This window comes from Artibeus jamaicensis, unplaced genomic scaffold (genome assembly GCF_021234435.1).
Source record: "Artibeus jamaicensis isolate MK-2021 breed Jamaican fruit bat unplaced genomic scaffold, CSHL_Jam_final contig_851, whole genome shotgun sequence".
Classification (NCBI taxonomy): domain Eukaryota; kingdom Metazoa; phylum Chordata; class Mammalia; order Chiroptera; family Phyllostomidae; genus Artibeus; species Artibeus jamaicensis.
In genome coordinates, this window is record NW_026521986.1 from 14,422,792 (window position 1) to 14,446,106 (window position 23,315).

General features: G+C 43.6%; 1 protein-coding gene across 7 annotated transcripts in view; it reads left to right on the plus strand.

The window, feature by feature from the left end:
* Window positions 1-23,315, plus strand: part of TTLL5 (tubulin tyrosine ligase like 5) — a 259,197-nt gene that overhangs the window by 5,120 nt on the left and 230,762 nt on the right. For all 7 annotated transcript variants that reach the window (XM_037145212.2, XM_037145214.2, XM_037145215.2 and 4 more), the window contains exons 3-7: window positions 3,360-3,466; window positions 12,148-12,230; window positions 13,504-13,610; window positions 15,507-15,637; window positions 18,823-18,905. In XM_037145212.2, coding sequence (XP_037001107.2) covers window positions 3,360-3,466; window positions 12,148-12,230; window positions 13,504-13,610; window positions 15,507-15,637; window positions 18,823-18,905 — 511 coding nt within the window. The remainder of the gene's footprint in view (window positions 1-3,359; window positions 3,467-12,147; window positions 12,231-13,503; window positions 13,611-15,506; window positions 15,638-18,822; window positions 18,906-23,315) is intronic.

Sequence of the window (23,315 nt, forward strand, 5' to 3'; positions counted from 1 at the left end):
TTTAATTTTTTAAACTTTATTTTTTTATCCTTAGAGGGGAAGGGAAGGAGAGAGGGAGAGAAATATCAATGTAGGGTTGCCTCTCGTGCATTCCCTGCTGGGAATTGGCCTGCAACCCGGGCATGTGCCCTGACTGAAAATCAAACCGTTTTGGTTCACAGGCCCGTGTTCAGTCCACCGAGCTACACCAGCCAGGGTGTGTTAAAGTACTAATGCCTTGTGATCCTGGACTTTAGGACTAGAAACTGACAAAAAGTGCCCATGCAGTCCTTGTTTTGCATGGCTTTATCTCAAATAGTCAATGTAAAGGGGCTCTTATATTTTGCTTGGGGATCCTGAATACAGACTTAATATATAGACATGGAAACTTTCATAAAAGGATTTGATATTTGTTTTGTCACTGACAAATAGTTTAACTTTAACTTGTATCATAAAAGCTGGCTTTGCCCTGACCAGTGTGGCTCGGCTGGCAGGCCATCTTCCCGCAAGGTGAGAGATTGCTGGTTCGATTCCCAGTCAAGGCACGTGCTTGGGTTGTGGGCTAGTTCCCCTGTCGGTTCTCCCTTTCTTCCCCTCTCTCTAAAAATAAGTAAAATCTTTTTTTTTTCTTTTTTAAAGCTGGCTTTATGTTGGTTGAAAAGATCATCAACATTTACATGGGAAAAATAAAAGGCCATACACGAGTGATTATACAGTGAGTGCTACAGGAGTTCAGAGAAGAAGGCATCACTGAGGGATGCAGGAACTGGGCCAGGCTCCAGGGAGCTGGGCCTTGGAGACTGGGATTGAACGAGCAGAGAGACGTGGGGAAGGCATTTCCAGCAGGGGCTTGGTACTAATAAGGCATGGAAGCTTTGAGTTATGTAGGCTGCATCCCAGGAGTGAATAATAATATATTCCTCATGAAATTGCTTCTTAAAAATCAAAATGTTCTTAGGCTTTCAATAAAGCAAATTGTAAAACTGGTCTACCTTGGTCATTAATCATTCAAATGCTTCGCCCTTTCCTGCCTGTAAAGCAGGTGTGCCCAGCCTTTTGGCCTCTCTGGGCCATCCTGGAAGAAGAAGGGGTGTCTTGGGCCACACATTAGATGCAGTGTGACACGTAATAACAAAAAGAAATCTCATAATGCTTTAAGTAAATTTATAGTTTTGTGTTGGGCCGCATTCATAGCCGTCCTGAGCCTCACATGACCCAGAGACTGCTGGTTGGACACCCCGAGCACGTTTTCTTAACATGTACCTGTTTCTGGTATAAAAGGACGTTTAAGATCCATAGTAATCATTTTGACTCTTTTCCCTTTAGCACCACGTGGTGGGAGCACAATTTTAATGGCGGTTTAGCATCTGCCTTAAGTATGTTTTAGTTGGCCTTATTGAATTAATAAGTCGTCCACTGCCTGTCTTATCTTTTTCTACGTTTTAGGTGAAAAGATTTCTCCGTCAGGGACCTGGCCTGCCCCGGAGAGTGTAGTTAGGGCCTTGCCTCTGCTCCGCTTGTTTGTGTCCTGACTCGCGTCAGTCTTACCCCGTGACCCGCAGTTGTAAGTGATGAGGCACAGCTGTGCCGGTTTGTAGGCAGTGCTGGATTGACCAGGAGCTTTGGACAGTTTCCAAGGTTTCTGTCCAAGACTTTGTCATTTGGGCCGCCTATTTTTTCCCTCTATCCTGCGACTTGGAAGTATAGTGGAAAAATTAAAGTTGGAAGAGATCAGGCATAGTCTGGCCCCATGCCCACACTTTACAGGTGTTTAAAATTAAAAAGCAAACAATTCTTTTTGCTGAAAAATTCACCCTTTAAACACCATTTCCCACAAGTGGGCTCTGTTTCCCAGGTCAAAGAGCAAGAACAATAAACATCCACATTCCATTTCTAGAAAACGGGAAGAACTAGGTATGGTGTTCTTCGCTTTCCTCTCTAAAAGGCTTTTGGCAGCTCATCCCAAGTCTAAAGGCTGCCTTCCTTCTAAATTGGTAGTCTGGCAGCCTCATTCAAAATGTGGATCCTCGAAAACTTGGGTTGGGAGGGCCCGACTTGGCCTTGAGATTTGTGCTATGGCCTTTGTTAAGGGTGTGGTCATGGGAGTTTTTTGACAGCAGACTGAATCTTGGCTCAGTGGATCTTATTCCATTTAAGAAATTGATTAGTTTAAGCTCCCAAAGAGTTGAGTTCAAGGTGTTCTGCATACGGAACATCATGAGCTGCGATTAAGGTGATGGAAGGGTGGAAAGCACACAGACATTTGGATTCGTATACCTTCCCTGTGTCCGGCCAGTTGCATGACCTTGGCAAATCACTTAACCTCTCTGAGCACCTTTTCTTCAGCTCACCTCTTGTGGGGGCAAGAGGATTAAGTGAGGTACCATGAAAGCTCTTAGTTTAATTCCTGGCATCCAGGAGGTGCTCAGGTAATTTCTTTCCCTTTCTACCTCCCTGCACTAGGGAGGTTGAAGTTTCCCAATCTGTGAGTAAATATACATTTAAGATCTATTAAACTGAGATTTCCTGAGGCCAGGGAAAGAGAATAAAGTCAGACAGAGGTCCTTCACTGGAGAAGAATATCTATTGTTCCATTTAGTAAGGCTTTATTTAAATTATGTGGTTTTAATTGGGGTACTGGCATTAATTTAGGGTTCCTAGCTCAGAATCTTAGACTGGGTCATTGAATTGGCTTAAAAAAGGACTACAGGGTGTTAGAGGGGTACATAAATTATTGTGAATATATTTGTTAGGATTCTTCATGTGTGCTGGGAACTAAACCACAATCGTCCTAAAAATAAACAGACTCCATTAACTATTAGTTAGGAAGGACCGGCCCCCCAGCTCTGAGTGCGCCATGGGGTCTCATTTCTCCCCTTCATGCCGGCAGGCTCCCCCTGACGTCCTCCTTCACCAGCATCTCCAGACTGCCCGTCAGGGTCACAGAATGACAGTAGCATTTGCAGCTCTCTCAGACTCTTAAACACCATCGGGGGGCGGGGGGGAGGAGAGGCCATTTCTTCTATAGATGCTGGAAAAGAGAAAGAAAGCCTTGCTTTCTCAGAGGTCTCACAGCATGTCACCTGACGCTCACTGGCTCCAGCTGGTGGCTGTGCTCACCTCTGAAGCATCCCCTGTCATTGGGGGACAGATGCCCTGATCGACTGAAACCTGTCAAGGCTTGTCCCTGGATCAGGGATGAAGTTAATCTTAAACAAACCACGTGGCTAAAAATGGAAGATGAATGGATTCCCATGGGGACATTTGGGGTTCTTGTTTCCGAAGGAGGGGGAAAGTTTGTAAGCAGCCAACCAAGCGATCTGCTTCAGCAGTTTAGATTTTGAGTTGTGAATTAGTAAAGCCTTTTGTCACGGTTCTAGGGATCATCCATGTATCATGTGGACTGGAGGCTGCAGGAGAATCCCAGTTCTGGTGTTCCACGCTGAGGCGATTCTGACAAAGGACAGCAATATTCGAGTGATTGGAGGTGAGTATGACCTTCCCTCACAGAAGGCAGGACTGGGGCGTGGCCCTGGCCACCTTGTCTTGCAGAAACTGTGAACACCTGTGTGTAGGGAAATGGCCTTGGCCATGAGAAGACTGTACTGGTTTGTTATACTTGAAAGGCTTATTTATGATTTCTTGAGTTTTTTGCTTATTGACATTTTTTTCCTTTTTGAATTTTTTCAGAATGATGTATACGTATGCTTATTGTTACTTTATTGTGGTAAAACATACAAAACAAAATTTACCATCGTAACCATTTCATTGGCATCTAGTACATTCACAGTGTTGTGCAGCCGTCACCACTGTCGGCTCCAGAACATTTTTATCGTCCCAAAGGTGAGCTCATGTACCCATTAAGCACTCACTGCGCAGCCCCTGGCAGCCCCTAATCTACTTTCTGTCTGTAGGGATTTGCCGGTTCTGGACATTTTATAGAAATGGACTTAGACGATACATGGCTTTTGGTGTCTGGCTTCTTTCACTTAGCACAGTGTTTGAAGGTTCATCCACGTTGCAGTATCAGGACTCTCCTCCTCTGAGTGGTTGGGTGATGTCCCAGGTGAGCATGCGCCGCATCTGTGTATCCATTTGTCCACTAATGGGAGCTCGTTTCTCCTTTCTGGCTACTGTACTATAAATACTGTTTCTATGGACATTCACGTACAAGTTTTTGTTTAAACATCAGTTTTCAGTTCTTTTGCGTATATGCGTAGGAATGGAATTGTTAGATTGTGTGGTAATTCTCTGTTTAACTTATTAAGGAACTGCCAAAGTGTTTTCCACAGTGATTGTATCATTTTCCATTTCTGTCAACAATGTATGACAGTTCTAATTTCTCCACATTCTCACTAACATTTATTTCCTGTTTTTTAGATTATAGCTATGCAACAGGGTATGAGGTAGTATCTTATTGTGGTTTTGATTTGCATTTCCCTGATGACTTATGACACTGAACATCTCTTCATGTACTTGTCGGCCATTTGTATATCGTCCTTACAGAAGTGTCTAGTGAAGATCTTTGCCTATTTTTAATTGGGTTGCTTGTTTTTTTCTTGTTGAGTTACAAGAATTCTTTGTAACTTTTGGATATTAGACCCTTATTAAACATGATTTACAAATATTCTTCCCTGTTCAGTGGTTTGTATTTTCACTCTCTCAATGGTGTTTTCTCATGAGCTAATGGTTTTCATTTTGTTGATGTCTAATTTATCTATTTTTTCTATTTTTGCTTATGCTTTTGCTGTCATATTTAAGAAATTGCCTAACCGAAGGTCATGATCTTTATGCTTTCTTTGATGAGTTTTATAGTTTAAGCTCTTACATGTGGAGATAAATGGCTTTTGATCCATTTCTAGTTAATTTTTTAACGTAGTGTATGGCAAGGGTCTATCTTCATTGATTCGAATGTGTATATCATTCTTTCAGCATAATTAGTTGAAGAGACTCTTATTTTTTTATCAAATACTCTGAGCACTATCGAAAATCAGTTGGTTATAAGTATATGGGTTTATTTATGGATTCTTTTTTAAAAAAAGATTTTGTGTATTTATTTTTAGAGAGAGGGTAAGGGAGGGAGAAAGAGAGGCAGAGAAACCTCAGTGAGTGGTTGCCTCTCATGCACCCTCAACTGGGGACCTGGCCTGCAACCCAGGCATGTGCCCTAGACTGGGAATCGAACCAGCGACCCTTTGGAGGGTTGATACTCAATCCACTGGGTCACACCAGTCAGGGCTATTTATGGACTCGTAATATTCTACTGATTTTGTATATTGGTTTTACATCCTGAAACCTTGCTGAACTCATTTATTAGCTCTAATAGTTTTTTTTGTGGGTGGGGGGAGGGTTCTTTTGGATTGTCTATATACAAGATCATATCATCTGCAAATAGAGGTAATTTTACTTCTTTATAATGTGAATGCCTTTTGTTTCTTTTCCTTGCCTAATTGCTCTGACTTGAACTTTCAGTACAGAGTTGAGCAGAAGAGGCGAAAGGTGGGCATCTTTGTCTTGTTTTTGATCTTCCTGGGAAAGCTTTACAGTCTTTCACTGTTTAGTGTGATGTTAGCTCTGTGTTTTCAAAATGCCCTTTATGATGTTGAGGAAGTCCCTTTCTAGTTTTTTGTTAAGTGTATTTTATTATGCAGGGGTGTTGGATTTTGTAAAATACTTTTTCTACATTATTTAAGACAATTCAGTTTTGTTTCCTTCATTCTCTTAATGTGGTGTATTACACTGATTAACTTATTTAAAAAGTTGTATTTTGTTTATGCTATTAACAGTTCTCCCAGTTTTGTTCCCCTTGCCCCCCTCCACCCAGTCCCCCTCCATTGACAACCCCTGAGACAATCCCCACACGTCGTCCATGGGTCATGCCTACATGTTCTTTGGTTACTGTGTTCCCTATGCTGTACTCTACATCCCCATGACTGTTCTGTAATTACCAATTTGTTCTTCCTAATTCCTTCACCTTTCTCTCCCGTTCCCTTGACCCTCCTCCCATCTGGCTACCATCGGAATGTTTTCTGTATCTATGACTCTGTTTCTGTTCTGATTGTTTATTTTTTTAGATTCGATTAATGATAGATATGTATTTATTGCCATTTTATTGTTCGTAATTTTGATCTTCTTCTTAAAGAAAACCCTTTAACATTTCATATCATACTAGTTTGGGGGTGATGAACTCCATTAGCTTTTTCTTGTCTGGGAAGCTCTTTATTTATCCTTTGCTTCTAAATGATAGCTTTTCTGGATAGAACAATTTTGGTTGTAGGTCCCTGCTTTTTATCACTTTGAATATTTCTTGCTAATCCCTTCTAACCTACAAAGTTTATTTTGAGAACCAGCTGACAGTCTTATATGAGCCCCCTTGTAGGTAACTAGCTGCTTTTCTCCTGCTGCTTTTAAGATTCTCTTTGTATTTAACCTTTGACATTTTAATTACAATGTGTCTTGGTGTGGGCCTCTTTGGGTTCATCTTTTTGGGGACTCTCTGCGCTTCCTGGACTTGTATATCTATTTCCTTTACCAAGTTAAGAAAGTTTGCTGTCATTTTTTCAACTAGGTTTCCAATTTTATTCTCGTTCTTCTCCTTCTGGCATACCTATTATGTGAATGTTGGAATGCTTGAAGTTGTCAGAGAGGCTGCGTATACTATCCTCATTTTTTAAAATTCTTTTTTCTTCTTGCTATTCTGATTGGTTGTTTTTGCTTCCTTATATTTTAAATAACTGATTTGATTCTCCACTTCATCCACTCTACTGTTGATTCCCTAGAATTAGTTGTGTACCTCTTTGGAAGAGTTTAAGAAGGAGTGGTGTTAATTCTTTAAATGTTTGATAAAATTCACCCATAAATCCATCTTTTTTTAAAAATCCTCATCCGAGGGCATGATTATTGATTTTATAGAGAGGGAAAGGGAGGGAGAGAGAGATGGAGAGAAACATCGATCGGTTATGGAACCTGCAGTCTGGGTATGTGCTCCAACCAGGAAATGAACTTGAGACCTTTTGGTTTACCTCACGATACTCTAACCAACTAAGCCACGCCAATCAGGGCCCATGAAGCCATCATAACTCATTTTATTGCTGGTAAAATTAGGATCTGCTGTACTTTGAACTTACTTTAAGGTCTGTCCTGGCTCTATAATAAGCCAGGAGTTTAGAAGATGGGGAGCACCTGCTTCTGAGATGTGACTCTTCCTCTCTCCTTAGGGCTCCTTGTGTTCTAATCTCCTCAGCAAGTTGCCAGGTTACCACTTAAAGGAACATGGTTCATTTGTAGTCTCTGAATCCTGAGCAACTAAAGATTTGCTAATATTTGCTAAGAAACTCCTTCAAAATATGACTTGAGTCAAAACATCAAGTGTGGATTTGAAGACAACAGAAGTAAATAATTCCCCCAAGACATATTTCTGTGTGCGTGCTTGCACATAAATTCATCTGCATGTTTCATGGCAACAGGCAGACCTTTCCTTTTCAGAATCCCTAACATCTTTGGAAATTAGCACCTGTCAATGTAAGTCTCCATCATTCAAGTGATCACTATTTTCTGGCACCTGTAAGCCTTCGGGTCTTTTTTTTTTACACATTCCCGTGATTAAAGAAAAAGCCACTAAACTTTTCTCTCAAACTCTATTTTTGAATTTTCTGTGTCCTTGCAATTCCTTGAGGTTGAATAATATTTTCATCTTCCATATGCTAAGAACAATTTGAATGACTTTTGCTAGTTGCTGCCTCCGATTTCGGAATTGTTAAACACTCTTGGTGTTTTTTTTCTTTTTGCTCTCTTAAATAGCTGACATAGATCTGCCGAGACCATAATCCCGAGGTTAAATCCTCTTGAGAAGTGTAACTGGGGCATCGGTTATCTTCTGTTAGATGCCGGCCTTGTTTTTTCTGTTCCCTGCTTCATACTTCATTGCATTCACTGTCAGTGTTTTTGGTACAGTGTGATTTAATGTGCTTTGTTAAAGGTTCCAGGAATATATGCTTTTTCCTCACTATATCCTTTTTTATTTCAAAACTGTATATACTTTGAACATGTAAATGGGATTTCACTTCAGAGGCAACAGATATTTTCAGTTGAAAGTAACCTGTTTTTTCAAGATTTTATTTATTTGTATTTTAGAGGGAGGGGAGAGAGAAAAAGAGGAAGAGAAACATCAGGTTACCTCTTATGTGCCCCTCCACTGGGGACCTGGCCAACAACCGAGGCATGTGCCCTGACAAGGAATCGAACCAGTGACCCTTTGGTTCTCAGGCCAGTACTCAGTCCACTGAGCCATGCCAGCCAGGGCTAAAGTAACTTTTTTTAGAATCAATTATCATTTTATAATTTGCTTTTGAATGTGTCAGTTTCATAAGTTTGCATTTGTATGGACTAGCACCCAATAGAAATATATTGTAAGCTACATATGTAAATTTCCCAGTGGCTTCATTTAAAAAGTAAACAGAAGTAGTTTATTTTAATAATATATTTTATTTAATCTAAAATATCGTTTCCACATTTACTCAATATAAAAAAGTCACCGAGATGTTACACGCAGTGTGTACTTCACGTTTACAGCACATCTCAGGATGGTACGTAATTTTCCTTGGGAGACTGGACTTGATCTGTGTTTAGGTTCCATAAATGTTTTAGTTAAAAAATAAATTTATGTGCTCAGGTTAGTCTAAACAAGTTTTCCAATGACTGAATTGAGTATCAGTATTTAAATTTAAATTAATTAGAGTTAAATAAAATTGAAAGGTCGGTTACTCTCTCACACTAGTCGGGTGCCCCTTAGCTACAAGGGCAGGCGTGCTTTTCCGACAGTAGGGCAGGCTGCACGGTGTTGCCCTCGACGGGGTTATTCTCGTTCTAAAAGTCAAAAACGTCAGCTTTTCGTCCATGTGAGAGAGAAACGTCGATTGGCCACCTCTCAGAGGCGCTCCCTGAACCCACAACCCACGCATGTGCCCTGACCAGGGGTCGAACTGGTGACCCTCTGCTTTGCAGGACGAGGCCTGACCTACTGAGCCACACCGGTCAGAGCAAAAGCACTTCAGTTTTACTTTCATTCTAATTTCCCTTGCTAGTTTTGACCAACCCCCTTGGGGCGCTTCACCATTCCCTGGGTGCCTCTGTGTCGACAGATTGTCGGTTTCTTGTTTTCACTTGCTCTGCCCCAGTCAGTCCTGGAACTCGCCAGGGGTCCCAGCACTTCCCATTGTCTCCCGAGATACATGTAAGTGGTTGGAGGAGAGGAAAATTGTGCAGGCTCACAGTGGAATTGATGCAACGTGCATTCAAAGGCTCCAGTATGTTTGGAGTTTGCTAGTAGTCAAGGAGGACCATGCCCTGCGTCTTGCCTTTATATTGAAGAAAACATGGGCAAAGTGGCTCTTTTTTACGTGGTTGGGCAGGTTCAGTTTATACCTGCAAGTCTGTTTGACTTGCCAGGGAAGAGAGAGCCTAGAGTTGCCAGGTTTTTCGAGAGAAGTCCAGAAATCTAGATGGTTATATTGTTCCAATTTTAAAAGATTGGAAACGAATTCAATTGTACATTTAAAACACCACACAGAATGAACAAACCATGTCCTTAGGCTGGACTTGGCCTGTGAGTCACCGGTTTATAGTGTCTGCTCACACACATACTGGCTGGTAGTAAGTGTTACTGGTCACAGGACTTGGACACAGGGCATGAGTTTGAATCGCAGTCACCAGCAGTCAGATGGCTCTGTATCATTCCCCTGCCTTTCTTGCGCTCCCCTTTTGGAACATGTTCTGTGCATCCGAGCTGGGTTGCACTTAGTAGGTGTGGATTGAAAGGATTGGTCATTGCTGCTGAAACTGACATACCATGAGAAGCAGGCCTGCGGCTAAGTGCCGCGATAATGACGTTTTTCTTCTGTATTAGGAGAAGTAGGACAAGGAATATTAACAGCATTTTAATTTTTTATTGGCTATCTAAAATGTATAATTGACTTTGATACTATGTACTAATAGCTATTTTACTATGTATCTTTTTTATTATACAACAATTTTATTATGTATCAACTATTTTAAAAGCTTCTCTGGTATTAACTGATTCAGTGAATGCATATAAAAATACTTACTCTATGAGGTAAGTATCTTTGTTATCAACTCCGTTTTAAAGGTGAGGAAATTGTGCGTAGGAAAATGAAGGAACGTATTCAAGATGACAGCCAGGAGGTAGGAGGGCCAGGATGTTAACCCTGACAGCTGGGTTCCGGACACATAGTCTTTCTCTTATTACCCCCACCTCCCCCGGTCCCCATGTAACCATTCTGTATATTCCCCGCACACTCTACTGATCACCTGCCCTGTGGCCTGGTTCTGCCCGGCAAGCGCTGCAGGGCAGGCACAGAATCCGGGCAGTGCTGGCCCCCAGCAATTGATGTTTTGGCTTTTTGCGAGAACGCAAATGGAGATGTTGTGATCACAGTTATCATAATGAAAAGGCCTAATATTCTTTCATTTGTCTAAGTTTAAGAATAATACAATGAACCCATGTATACTCTTTCTATAGTTTCACCACTTATTAACATTTTGTTGTATTTGCTGGTTTCTCTCCCTCTTCCCCACATTTGAGAATTAGTTCAAATGTTTCATATCTCCTAAGAACTAAGGTAATACACAGTCCTTTTAAAAAATTGCTCTGTAGAATTCTTAGCTAATGTTTTCAAGCTATCTGCAGTGATGCATACAAAGAAATTGAATTTAATGGGCCAGAGTGTTAGTCCTTGGGGATATGTGGAAATCGCACAGGATTGCAGACTGTCCTCTTAGGCACAAGCACAGAATGCTTGCAGGTGCCAGGCAGGAAACAAGGATGAGTGATGCAGGCTGGCGGGGCTCTGCCGACCTGGATGGCATGGAAGTACTTGCACTTCTTCAGGTTGACTCTTGCCATACCAGAGAGAGAGAGTGAGCGAGTGTGAGACCAGGGTTTTCAAGAGAAGCCCAGAAATCTAGATTTTTTTAAATGCGAATTCCACCAATTTCAAAAGGGCAGCAATTAATTCAGTTTTATTTTTAAAGTTTAATGAGGAAGGAGCAAACCAGGTCTGCAGGCAGGTTTGGGTCCTCAGGTCACCAGTTTGTAACTTCTGGCCTGAGATACACTGGTCACCAGACTTGCTGCACACAGAGCACTGGCTGGAGTGGGGTTCTGACCTGTCCTGATGAGTCTCTTTTCAGAATTTTTAAAAAATATTTTATTTATTTATTTTAAAGAGAGGGGAAGGTAGGGAGAAAGAGAGGGAGAGGAACATAGTCGTTTGAGAGAAATGTCAATTGGTTGCCTCTTGCACGTGCCCCAGCCGGGGACCAGGCCTGCAACCCAGGCCTGTACCCTGACCTGGAAGTGAACCAGTAACCTTTCACTTTATGGGACAACATCCAACCAACACTGAGCCATGCCAGCCAGGGCTCAGAATGCTTTCTAAGTGTATTCAAAAAATTACATATCACTACAAAGAAAATCCATTGTGTCAACATATTATAAAAATATTTTTAAAAACTCAAATTGAGCCCTGGATGGTGTAGCTCAGTGGATTGAGCACAGGCCTGCAAATCAAACAACCATGGTTCAATTCCCAGTCAGGGCACATGCCTGGGTTGCAGGCCAGTTCCCAGCAGGGGACGCATGAGAGGCAACCGTACATTGATTAAAAAAAAACAACCCTTGAATTGTGATGTGTATGCTTTTTTTATTTGTGCAATAAATAATGATCTAATGGTAGGTCTGTTCACTTCCATAATTTTTAAGTACCACGAGGATAAGAGATATTTTGAGATAACTGTAACAACTATAAAATAACATTAAAATACCCGACTTCTACTGGCGGCAGGGTCACAGGTGCTCCTAATAATACTCTGATTTTTTGCCTCCATCCCTAATTGAAGGTAATGTTAGGTGTCAACCAGAAACAAGTAAAAACAGAGATGGCATTGCCCTCCCCTCATACATATTTAGTAACCCCAACAAATTGCAGGTTAAGAACCCTAGGTCCCAAATAGTCTGTGCCCTTTACTGTTAGTAGCGTAAAGATAGCGGTGTAGTTCTTCAGTATACTTAAGCAAGCTGTCCTCTTACAGTTCATTTCTGTCTCTACAGCTGACTCTCTGGGTACTGAACTCGATTCTGTTTTTCTGCAGAACGTTACCATTTGTCTTACAAGATTGTGCGAACAGACAGTCGCCTCGTACGCAGCATTCTGACAGCCCACGGATTTCATGAAGTAAGCTCATTTCGACGACGTCCCCTGATCTGTCCAAAAGCCGAAAATTCTAGCCACCTGACTCTAAGTTTGTACCGCCAGCTCCAGAAAGCACACGGGACCAGTGCTTAGTGCAGAGTTTCTGAGTGGATTTTCCACTCTCTTTTTGCAATACATAGAAAACATTTCCACAGTTAAAAACGTTTTTTCTTGCTATGCTTTTAGGCTTAGGCTAGAGGCAAAATTGCCTGTAAGGAATTGTTACCCAGTTAAATTTCTTTGATTACAAACAACAGAAACAGACTCTAACGTAAGCCAAAGGGGATTTGTAGAAGCATACACTGGATGGCTAGCGGAATCAGAGGAAAAACTGAAAAGGCAGCCCATGGAAGGAGAGAGACAGGACAGCTCCAGGGGTCTGGGATAAGAATCTACAGGACCACCTCTTGTAGGCACTCCCCGGAGGTGACTCTACTCCATTCATTGTCCTTGTGTCTTTCGTCATTCAGGAACACTCTGGGGATAGAGTGACTGGTCCAGCTTGGGTCATGGATTCACTCTATTGGGGAAGAGAGGGACAAGTGATTGGCAGGTCCTTTAAAACCAGAGTATGTTATTTCCAAAGAAAATTTGAATATTGATATCAAAAGAGATGGTAACAAGGCTGAACAGACTCACTGCAGGTATTTTGAGACCGTTGCCAGAGGTCTGGTTGCTAGTTCCTTGTCCAAGGTTGAGTTCAGAAGTAGACACTTTGAAGTTCTGAATACCAGGTTATATCTTGTTGCTGTTTTATCTTCAGGTTTCAGTGTGGCACCTATCACATCGTAGGCAAAGAATACATAATTGTTAAAAGAATGGACAAATGAATTCTTACAAATGAATGAATGAATGAACGAATGAATGAATTCTGAGTTGGTTTGCTGCTACAAGTTTTTACTTCTGATCAGTAGTTTACACCTGGCATCTGTAAGCCTCTGAGAAGGGAGTTCTGGGGTTGGGCCCTCTTCTTACACACTGACGTGCAAGAATATTAAGAGGCGTTGTGGACTTCCTTAGAAGGATTAATTTGTTCTAATTTTTGTGTCTGAGACTCACCCCACTCTTCCATTCTTTAAATAAACTTGATTATCCCCATGTTGTGTGTGCTCCACCTCTGTCGTGCGAGGCACACATAGTGACTGGGCCACTCCTGCGAGTACTTTGTGGACAGTCAAAGGCTTTTCATCCAGGGTTCTTCCTGGAGAGCAGTTATCTCGGACGGCTTTTATCTTGTCTGTGTGTGTGCCCCCAGGTTCACCCAAGCAGCACTGACTATAACCTCATGTGGACAGGATCCCACCTGAAGCCCTTCTTGCTTCGCACCCTCTCTGAAGTGCAAAAGGTTAATCACTTTCCCAGGTAATGCTCTTGCTCCACTTAAGGTACCTGACATTATCATAGACTTAAATGTGAACCCTAAAATCACACAACTTCTAGAAGAAAACATAGGGGAAAATCTTGATGACCTTGGATTAGGTAAAGATTTCTGAGATATAACAATATGAGTATAATCCATAAGAGAAAAAAATGACTGGACTTCATCAAAATTTAAAATGTCTCTGACTAGCCAGAGACTGGGAGAAAATACCTGTAAAACATGTGTCTGTTAAATAAAGACTTTATGTCTAGAATATATAATAAACTGTTAGAACTCAATAATGAACAACCTTCTTTTTCAAAATGGGCAGAATATTTGGACAGATACTTTACCACTGAGGCTACACAGGTGTGAGAAGATGCACATGAAAATATGTTCAGTGTCAGCAGCCATCAGTGGGATGCAGATTAAAACCACATGAGACTCTGCCATACACTAGCGCATCGGAGTGGCTGAGGACAGAAAGACTGGGCGTGCCCAGTGCTTGGGGTGCAGCACGACTGGACCGCTGACATGCTGGTGGGAAGTGCCAGGTGGTGCAGCCACTTCGCATAACCATTTGGCGGTTTCTCACGAGATTAAACACATACTGATATGGTAGTTATAAATGTGTCCACGAGTTCTTTGACATTGCCTTCAGAAGACTGAGCTCGATTACTCTGGTTTTGAATGTGGGCTAGACTTAGTGACTGTCTTCTAAGGAATAGGATGTGGCCAAAGTCACACTGTGTCCCTTCTGGGACCAGATCATAAAAGATGTGGTAGCTGCTTTTTTGCTGTTTCTTGGCTCACTTGATCTGGGCAAAATCAGTTGTCATGTCAAGAAGGCATTCGGTTAGCTGCACGGAGAGATTCACGTGGAGAGAACCAAGGCTTCCTGCCAATAGCCAGCCCCTGACCAGTGAGCTGTCTGGAGAGGAGGTTCCCCAGCCCCAGGCAGGCCCGACGACTGCAGGCCTGGCCAGCTCCTTGCCTGTAGCCCCATGAGGGACCCCCAAGACAGACCTGCCTCACTCTGCCACTCCCGCATTTCTGACTCACAGAAACCGTGGGAGACAGAAAATGTTTATTTTTCTTTAGCTGCTGTGTTTGGGGGTAATTTATTAGGCAGTAGTAGATAATGAATACTGTTTGCTAAACAGTCTTGGTAAACCTGGCAATCCCACTTCTAGAGACGTGAAAATGTATGTTCACACAAAACCTTATAAAAACTTATGTTCATAAAAACCTGTACACAGATGCTTATAGTGACTTTATTCATAATCTTCAAAGGCTGGAACAGCTCACATGTCCGTCAGTGGGCGAGCGGGTAAACAAACTGCGGTGCACCCAAACAGTGGGTTACTGCTGAGCCCTAATAAAGAACGAAATACCGATACTTACAACCACAAGCCAAAGTTTCAGTTGTGTGTTAGGTTCAGTGAAAGAAGCCAGTCTCAGAAGGATACATACCATATAATTCCCTTTATTTGACTTTCTGGAAAAGGCAAAATTACAGGGATAGAAAAGAGGTGGACGTTTGCCAGGGCCTGGCGGTGGCGGGAAGGGTGGACTGCAAGGGGCCCGAGGCAGCTTTGTGGGGTGTTGGGACTGTTCTGTCTCCTGGTTGGGGTGGTGGTCACATAACTGTACGTGTTCATTCAAACTCATAGAATTATACATATATTATACCTTAATGAATAAATACGACCAAAGAAATTTATTTCATGAAAATGACTGATGAATCTTCAGGGTTGACACAAGGGTAGATTGGGGGGTCTGCTCCTGTCCTCAGTAGCGGCTCCAGAACCGTGAACTGTGCACTCGTTGGAATGTGGGAACATTGGGAACCCCGGAGTCAGCCTTTACTGAAATGGAAATGCTGTTACGATTTTAAGGTCATATGAACTAACCCGGAAGGACCGACTGTACAAAAACATCGTTCGAATGCAGCATACGCATGGATTTAAGACTTTTCACATTCTCCCTCAGACCTTCCTGCTGCCAGCTGAGTACGCGGACTTCTGCAGTAAGTTTGACTCATTGTGTCCGTCCGCAGCCACGGAACGAGGGGCCGACGTACCTCAAGGGCTGCTTCAAGTCGGTAACCAATCGTGGTTTCTCAAGTCCTTAAAAATGCTGTGTGTCTTTAGTAAAACAGCTGCAGAGATAACTTTAAAGCTGTTTTTATTCCAACTGCCTACCTGTATGTTTATTCTTAGTACCATTTATGTAAGGACACAATGGTGTCATAAATGTGCTCTTTTCTCGTGCAACAGTCTTCTTCATTGGCAAGAGTTAGTGCACATGTTAGGACGTATGTATTTGTGCATATAAACTACACGTGCACCCTTTTTTGATGCCTCTCTCGTCACCTTGATTTCTGGACTCCTGTGACTTATATTTTGGGGGTAAAGTATCGTGGATCTTTTGGTGTTTGGAGGTATCATTCAGTCTCACTGATTTTCCTTGGAGTTCAAACTAATGGAAAAGATATACAAGGGAGCCAAACAGGGATCCAGATGTCAGCCGGATTGTTGGTAAAGCTAGCGAGGGACACGTGGCCTGCGTCCCGGTGTTGGTGGGCTTCGTATTTCTTTTGCCTTGAAGTGAACTTACCTCTGAGGGTCTAAGCGGAGGAGCTGGGCTGTTTCAGGCTTCCCTTCATGGGGCAGAGCCCGACTCAGCAGGCTCAGTGTGCAGATAAGGCGTGAGGCAGGGCTTCTGTGAGAGTTTAAATAGTAATGACACCAACAGCTGGCACTTAATGAGCGTTTCCTTTCTATGAGGCCCTCTTGTAAGTGTTGCCGCCACTCCGAGGTAGGTACTAGTGTTATTCCCACTTTTACAGGTCAAGAGACTTAAGGTGCAGAGAGGTGAGGGAACTTTCCATAAGTGGGGCAGCTTGCAGACAGCAGGGTCAGGATTCAGCCCAGGCGCTCGGCGTCAGAGGCCGCGCTCAGCACCGCTGCGTTTTCTGGCTGAAGGTGCCAGGCCGGGCGTGCTCAGTGACTGCTCCTCACTATGCGGGGAGAGGAGTCGTGTCTGCGAGAAGAGTCTGAGACGACACAGAGAGGAACGTGGAGCGAGGAAGGGAACCCCTCTCTAGACTTCGGGCTTTTGATACTTTTAACCAGTTGGACTTAAGAATCAGGGCCGGTCGCCCTGTGGAGTGCTCGTCTTCTGGACGCTGGGCCTCAGGGTCTGCCTCGGTGGGGGCGTTTCACTCCTGGCACGTGGCCTGCCCTGGGAGCACAGGTTGACGGTTCCGTGTGTGCCCACAGAGGACTCTGAAGGGGGTCAGAATCAAGTATCAAATTAGATGAATGAAGTTAACCTCAAAGCTACAGTGCACTCAAAGTTGAAAATTTCAGTTAAGAATTTTCGTTGTGTGACTTGAGCCAATGTAATAACTCTCTGTACTTTAACTTTCTCCTCTGTAAAAAGAGACTGTTACCAATACTGACCTTACAGTGTTGTTGGGAAGTTTAAGTAGGTTGTACATGCAAGGCACTTGTAATGGTGCTTTATAGGTGCTTAATAAGTGTTCAATATTATTGCCTATTTCAAGTTATGTTGCGCTATAGCACTGCATCATGCAAGTTAAAAATTACGTCATAAACCAACATGATAGCATAAAAATGCTTCAGCGAACATGGCGGCGTTGTGAAAGGGCGCCCAATAGAAACTCCTCCTGTTGTTGGTTCCCGATGAGAAATGAAGTCCAGAATAATTCCCCGTGAAAGACGAAAGGGATCTAAGTTGCAAATTCCTTTTCCCCGCTTTGCTGTTGCTGATTCTGCTGTTCGGAGTTCCCCAGCCTCGGGAGGCAGGTGGTGGGCTGGGGAAGCTCATCCTTAACAATTATTCACACTTTTACATGTTCTTAACTAAAATGAATCCCAAAGGTCAAAGTACACAGAGAATAGCTCAGCTGCAGCCCAAAGCCGCCACATTTAGCATCGGGGCAGTTCTTACAGGCAAAGGGTGTTAGTCCCCAAAACAAATCCCTCACTGCCATGGCCACCCAGAGATCCCAGCAGAGACTGACCGTGTGTGTGGGAGCAGGAGGACGCGGAAGGTGTGGTGGTAGCAGGGTCTCCTTGGTTTCAGTCTCGCCGGAATCCCAGTCCCTCTTTGCCCGTCATCCAGAGTGTGTGTGGCCTCTCAACTCAAAGCCACTGGGGAGAAGCCCAGCATCGTTAGGTTCGTTGTGTTGTATTTATGTGTTAGGAGAAACCCATCTATTCCTACCACTTTCTCTTTCAAAGAGGCATTCCCCTTCTTTGGAAGGTCTGTTTTAAGTTTTCTTTTTTCCCCATTGTGTCCACCTCGTATATTGTACCTTGCAGTTTTGTTCTCTCCATGACTCTGTGTGTCTGTCTGACCCTCCCAGCGCTGGCTCGAGTGTGCATAGGAGGAGGTTTCTGAGAAGGAGAGGGAGGTGAACAGGCTGGTCTTCACAAAAACAGCTGCAGAAAACGACTGGAGGGAGCAGGGGCAAGCCACACAGCGGTCCCTCTGGAGGCTCTTGAGTAGTGCAGACGAGAAGTGTAGGTGGATTGGACTAGGTAGCCAGCGTGGAAAGATGATAGAGTGAATAAGGTTACCAACTGGCTGCGAGCAGTGAAGCAGGGGTTGAAGGTATCTCCAAAGGTGTGGGTCTAAGAAGCTAGGAAGATCCAGCCACTATCCAGAGAGCGTAACCAGGAAGGACCACAAGGAATGTTAAAGGGGAAGATTGTTGAACTTTGGACCGGGTTTCGATTCGAGGTGCCTACAGAGATCTGCGTCCTCATGTTCAGCAGGCAGTGGTAAAAGTTGGATTTTGTTCATCCTCTCATTCAAGAGGGGAAATGGTGAAAAAATATATTATGTAGTATTTGCTGTAATTTTGTTGTCTTCTCCTTGTCTCTTTCTCCTCCTCCCTCTTTTTTTCTCTTTCCCCTCCTTCCTCTTTTTTTCTCTTTCCCTCCTCCTTTCTCCCACCCTCACTGCCCCTCTCTTTTGGTTTTTGTATCTGTTCTTGTTTAATTTTTAAGACTAGTCCAAAAGTATATGTTATTTTAGCTGCTGCCCACCACTTAGAAATTGGGAAAATTCTTTGGGTACCTGAGTAGATAACCATTGTTGAAATTTAATTGGATAAACTCATGTTCCTTTCTTTCTCTTTGTTTCTCTCTCCTACTTTCTGTCTCCCAATATTTTGAGCAGATTCATACTCAAAGGATCGGGGACCTTGGATAGTAAAACCAGTGGCCTCCTCTAGGGGGCGGGGTGTCTACCTGATCAACAATGTAAGTATCCATCACAGCCTCTCTCCTTTCTGCTCTTCCCTTTCACCCTGTGTTCTAGCTACGAGTATGGTTCCTTCTCATTAAGAGCAGGTGTTCCCTTCCGAAATCTGCATTCAGAATTGAATTGAGGGTAGATCTAGATTGTCTGTCACTGTAATGTCACTTCCATAACAGTTACTCTGGCTGAAAAGTGGCTTGAGCCAATTTTTGGGGGGAGGGCAACCTTTGGTGTCAGCAGAACAGAGGTCTCTTTTCCACTTTCAGCATAATGTCGTCTTAATTCCTCAGCATAAGCATTAATTAATAGCACAGACATTTAGTTTTCATTGTGAGCAGGGCTGTGGGATCCTGCCCTCAAGGCCGTCAAGGAAAGTAACCCAGTTCCGTCTGGGGCCTTGTTGTACTTTTCTCCCTTTCTCCCTCCCAACATCCTCCTCTTCTTCCTCCTCTTCCTCTTCTTCCCCCCATTCTTCCTCCTCTTCCTATTCCTCATCTTCCTCATCTTCCTCTTCCTCCTGTTTTCTTTCAGAAGTCATCAGTATCTTAATTCTTTGCAAAAGCCTTGTTAAAAGTTGTTCTTAATAAAAAACATACATGGAATAAATAAAAAATTCTAACTGCAGTCTCATTCCCTAGACTTAGATTAGTAGTTACTAACCTAATATAATTGAATTATGTTTCTTCTTTTCTCAACTCTGCATCGTACTTGTTAATTCCCAGTTTGATATTTATTGTACTGATACCATATCCTCCCCTCCCTTCCACCTTGTACCTCTAGGTTGGATTACTTTTTATTGTTTCTATATCTTAAAGATTTTTAAACATTTATATTCTTTTAATAACTGTGATTCAGTTTCTCTGCTTTATGTAAAGTTGAGTAAGAAACTTGATAGAAACTTGACTGCATGGAATTTTGAAATTTAACCAAAATTTCAGTCTGGGTTCTTTAAAAAAATTCTTTCTTTGGTCAGTCATTTTCAGGTAGAAACTAATATGATTCCTTAGTTCAGGGAAAAATGTCCTTTTTTCAGTTTTTGTTTCTGCAACTCCTTTGCCAGGCAGTCTGGGTTATCATGTCAGCCTTCCTCTCACGTGAAACTCTGTCTTCCCACTGCCCGCCTTTGTCCTCTGGGCCTCCTGCCCGAGCTCCGCCCACTCGTGTGTCCTGTTTACTGCGGTTCTCTAGGGGCTGTCCTCGTCTGCAGAAGCTCCGACTCTCTGATGTGCTTTCTTGTTGCTCAACGGGTGCAGTTGGCCCGTTGGTCTTGCTGAAGATACCAGTTGACAATTTATAAAAGTTCTCCTCTGTTTGGTGAATTTTCTTGGGGGTCGTCTTTTCTTTCTATTGGGTTTTCTCAATTTCAGTGGCTGTAGGTGTGTTGAGTCACGTTTATGCACAAAAGACTGGACTGATGCAGACGGACACCTGGCCTGACGGATTCCCCAGGGGCTTCTCCCCGGACAGCAGGTGGTCTGAGTTCTGCGCCGGGTCGCAGCGTGCAGACTGTCTGGCTGCACCTGCGGTGGGCGTGAGTGCAGTGGAGCACGCCTCCTCCGTCCCCCTTGCCAAAACAGGGCAGGCCTGACCGTGAAGACCGAGGAAGATTTGGTGATTCCTCTTTGGATCAGGGCTACCTTTCCCCTCCGTCCCCCTTAGCCTGTCGGGGGATAGCGTGGCCTCAAGTTCCACTCTTTCGGATCCCTGCACTCGTACAAGACGTCCTCCCCAGCTGGGTGCTGCTCTGAGGGCAAAGCTTTGGGTGTTGGAGAAGGCCCACTGGCCTGGCGCTTCCCAGTGCCGTGCGTTAATTACTCCTGCGACTCTCGTCCCTCCACGCACTGCTGCTCCTGTTTGTTCACTGCCAGCTTGGAACTTCCCAGAGGCCTCCTGGGGAAGGTCACGCTCCCCTCTGACATGCTGGGCAGGGGCTGCCTCTGCTCTTTTCTCAGCTCGCCCCACCCACTTTCTATCTGACAGGATCCTTTAACAGCTTCTAACCTTGTTACCATTTCATTTATTTAAGAAAGTATCTTCCCTGTCCTTCCCGTGGGACTCTGGAAGGGAGGAGGCGGAGGTAGATGTATGTGTGTGTGGTCAGTACTCCCTTTTAAATTCCCCTAGTCTCTTTCCATAAGATCTGAGCCATTTCCTACATGTGCAGAGGCTTACTTACTGACCGGTCTTTCACAGTGAAAAACCCTTAAATTTAGTCTGGATTAAAAACTGTGCTATAAACACTGATGGCCAGGCCTTTCATGCTGAAGCTACGAAGGATCTGGTTCTGAAACAGCAAGTATCAGGGTCCCAGGCCCTGGCTACAAGCCCTGCGACCTGGCCCTGAGGCACCCGGGAAGCCCTGGGCCCTGGGTCTCTTGTGGCAGAAGGCCCTGGTCAGATCTCTTGTCTTGTCTCTGTTCTGACCTTGGCGTGAAAGCTCCTGTCCAACAGCTTTTCCTTCAGCTCCACACCAGGAGCTCCAGGTTGTTTGAATCTCATAGACGGCACTAGCTTGGATTTGGCTTTTAGCTGCCAAATGGAACTGCTGTTGAAAGTCACTGGTGGTACAAGTTTGCTTTTTACTTTCTTAGACATGAGTCAAGATGAATAGGACCTGTTCCCAGCTCATCTGGGGCTTTTTTCTTTTGGAATGCTCTTTTGCCCTAGTGATTTGTTATTTTAAAACCAGCATCATAAAGAACAGAAAAGTTAAACTTTTTTGGTGGGGCTGAGAACCCAGTGCCCTGACTCTTCCCTGGGTGCTGAGCCTCATAAAGGGGGTGGTGACGAGTCTTTAGAGAATGCGTTTGGCAGGCTGTCCTCCCTCCTACCTCTCCCTGGGTTGAATCCCTGGAGACCCCCTGCACAGATCAAAGTGCTTGGCTGGACCCTTGGTCCTGCTTTGGAATGAGTCTGATTCTTTGAGGTATTTGGTGGAGGTGCCAGACAGAAGCCTGGGAAGATGCCAGCAGGCACTAGGGGAGCTGGCAACATGTGGACATAATGGGAAGATATTCCCATTTCATTCCAAAACTGGAATTTTATCACCTTTTACCCAGCCCTAAGAACCGTGAGTTAATACTCTTCTCTCTCTCCTTATACACAAGGCCTAACCATCTCCTCTTTTCCATACCTGGATCCTTTCCCATGGAATATGTGACCCATTAGCCAAATGGATGAAGTAACTCTTTCCGAGGCTGCTGCCTGCTTTCCTTTTGGATTTTAGGGGGTAGGGAGGGAGTGCTCCAGCAGAGGGTCTGTGAGTGAACTAATGTGAGTGGGTGGGGGATGTTGTGGGGGGTGGAGTTAGGTGTGAGGGCCAAATGAAAACATCATACCCTGTCTTCCTGCTGGAGTGAGAGGGCCTCTTATTAAACATTCCCAATAATAGTCATAACCTTTTGGAAAATATCTGCAAATAGCAACTTTTACCATTACGAGAACAGGATAAAGGATAGAAAAAAACATTACTTTTATGTAATACTGGAGAGAGAAGTGTGAGCCCCTACAGATGGAAGCATCTCAGCCGATTGGCTGACATGCCTTTAATAACGTGCTCTTTAACTCCAGAAATACCTCATAAAGGAGCGGGGTGGTGTTCGAGCCAGCTCCTTCAGTGGCCACCACTAAATGCCGTATTTTCCCAATCTAGTGTATTCGCGTTGAAGAGGGGGAAGGTCTGGTGCTCTCTGATTAGGGCATAAATTTGGTTATAGAAGTCAGATTTAGGCATTGTCCTCTCTCACATTGTTCATAGTAGATGCGATGTTAATATTTCCCTGAGATTTTAAAGTATCAGAAGTGTAGTTAAGTCGCTCTGTTTGCTCTTACAATTGTGACCGTGACTCTGTGCAGTTTCTGTTTGTTTCCGTGTTGTTATCTTAGGTGCCCTCCATTTTCTTCTTCTTCAGCAAATGTTTGGGGAGTGCCTGCTGTGTGCTAGGTGCCGTCCCTGCTTAAAATGTTTTGAGGAAGGGGGACTATCTCCTAATTCTTACGGATCTTTGTTATAACTCAGTGCATGCTTGGAGTAGAAGGACATGTCGTATGAATGCCGTTGAATTATGGGAATTAATAAATAGAACCACATACATACTGTTGAGTTTGCAATAACAGTAGCAACCAGATTTCTTGAGTACTATGTGCCTACAACTGTGCCTTCCAAGTATTATCTCATTTAATTTTTATAAGAACCTTGTGAGGTAATTACTGTTATTTCCTTAGTAAGCAGCAGAGTCAAGATTATAACTCAGGTCTAGCTGATTCCAGAGCATACACTTCTAACTAGTGCACCGTTCTACTGTGCAGTGATCTAACAGATGTCACGAGCTCTAATCTTAAAGTCCAGTTAGAAAAATGGATGTTTCCAACTTTGCCAACAATTCAGATTTGCATACTTTGGAGGGGAATTC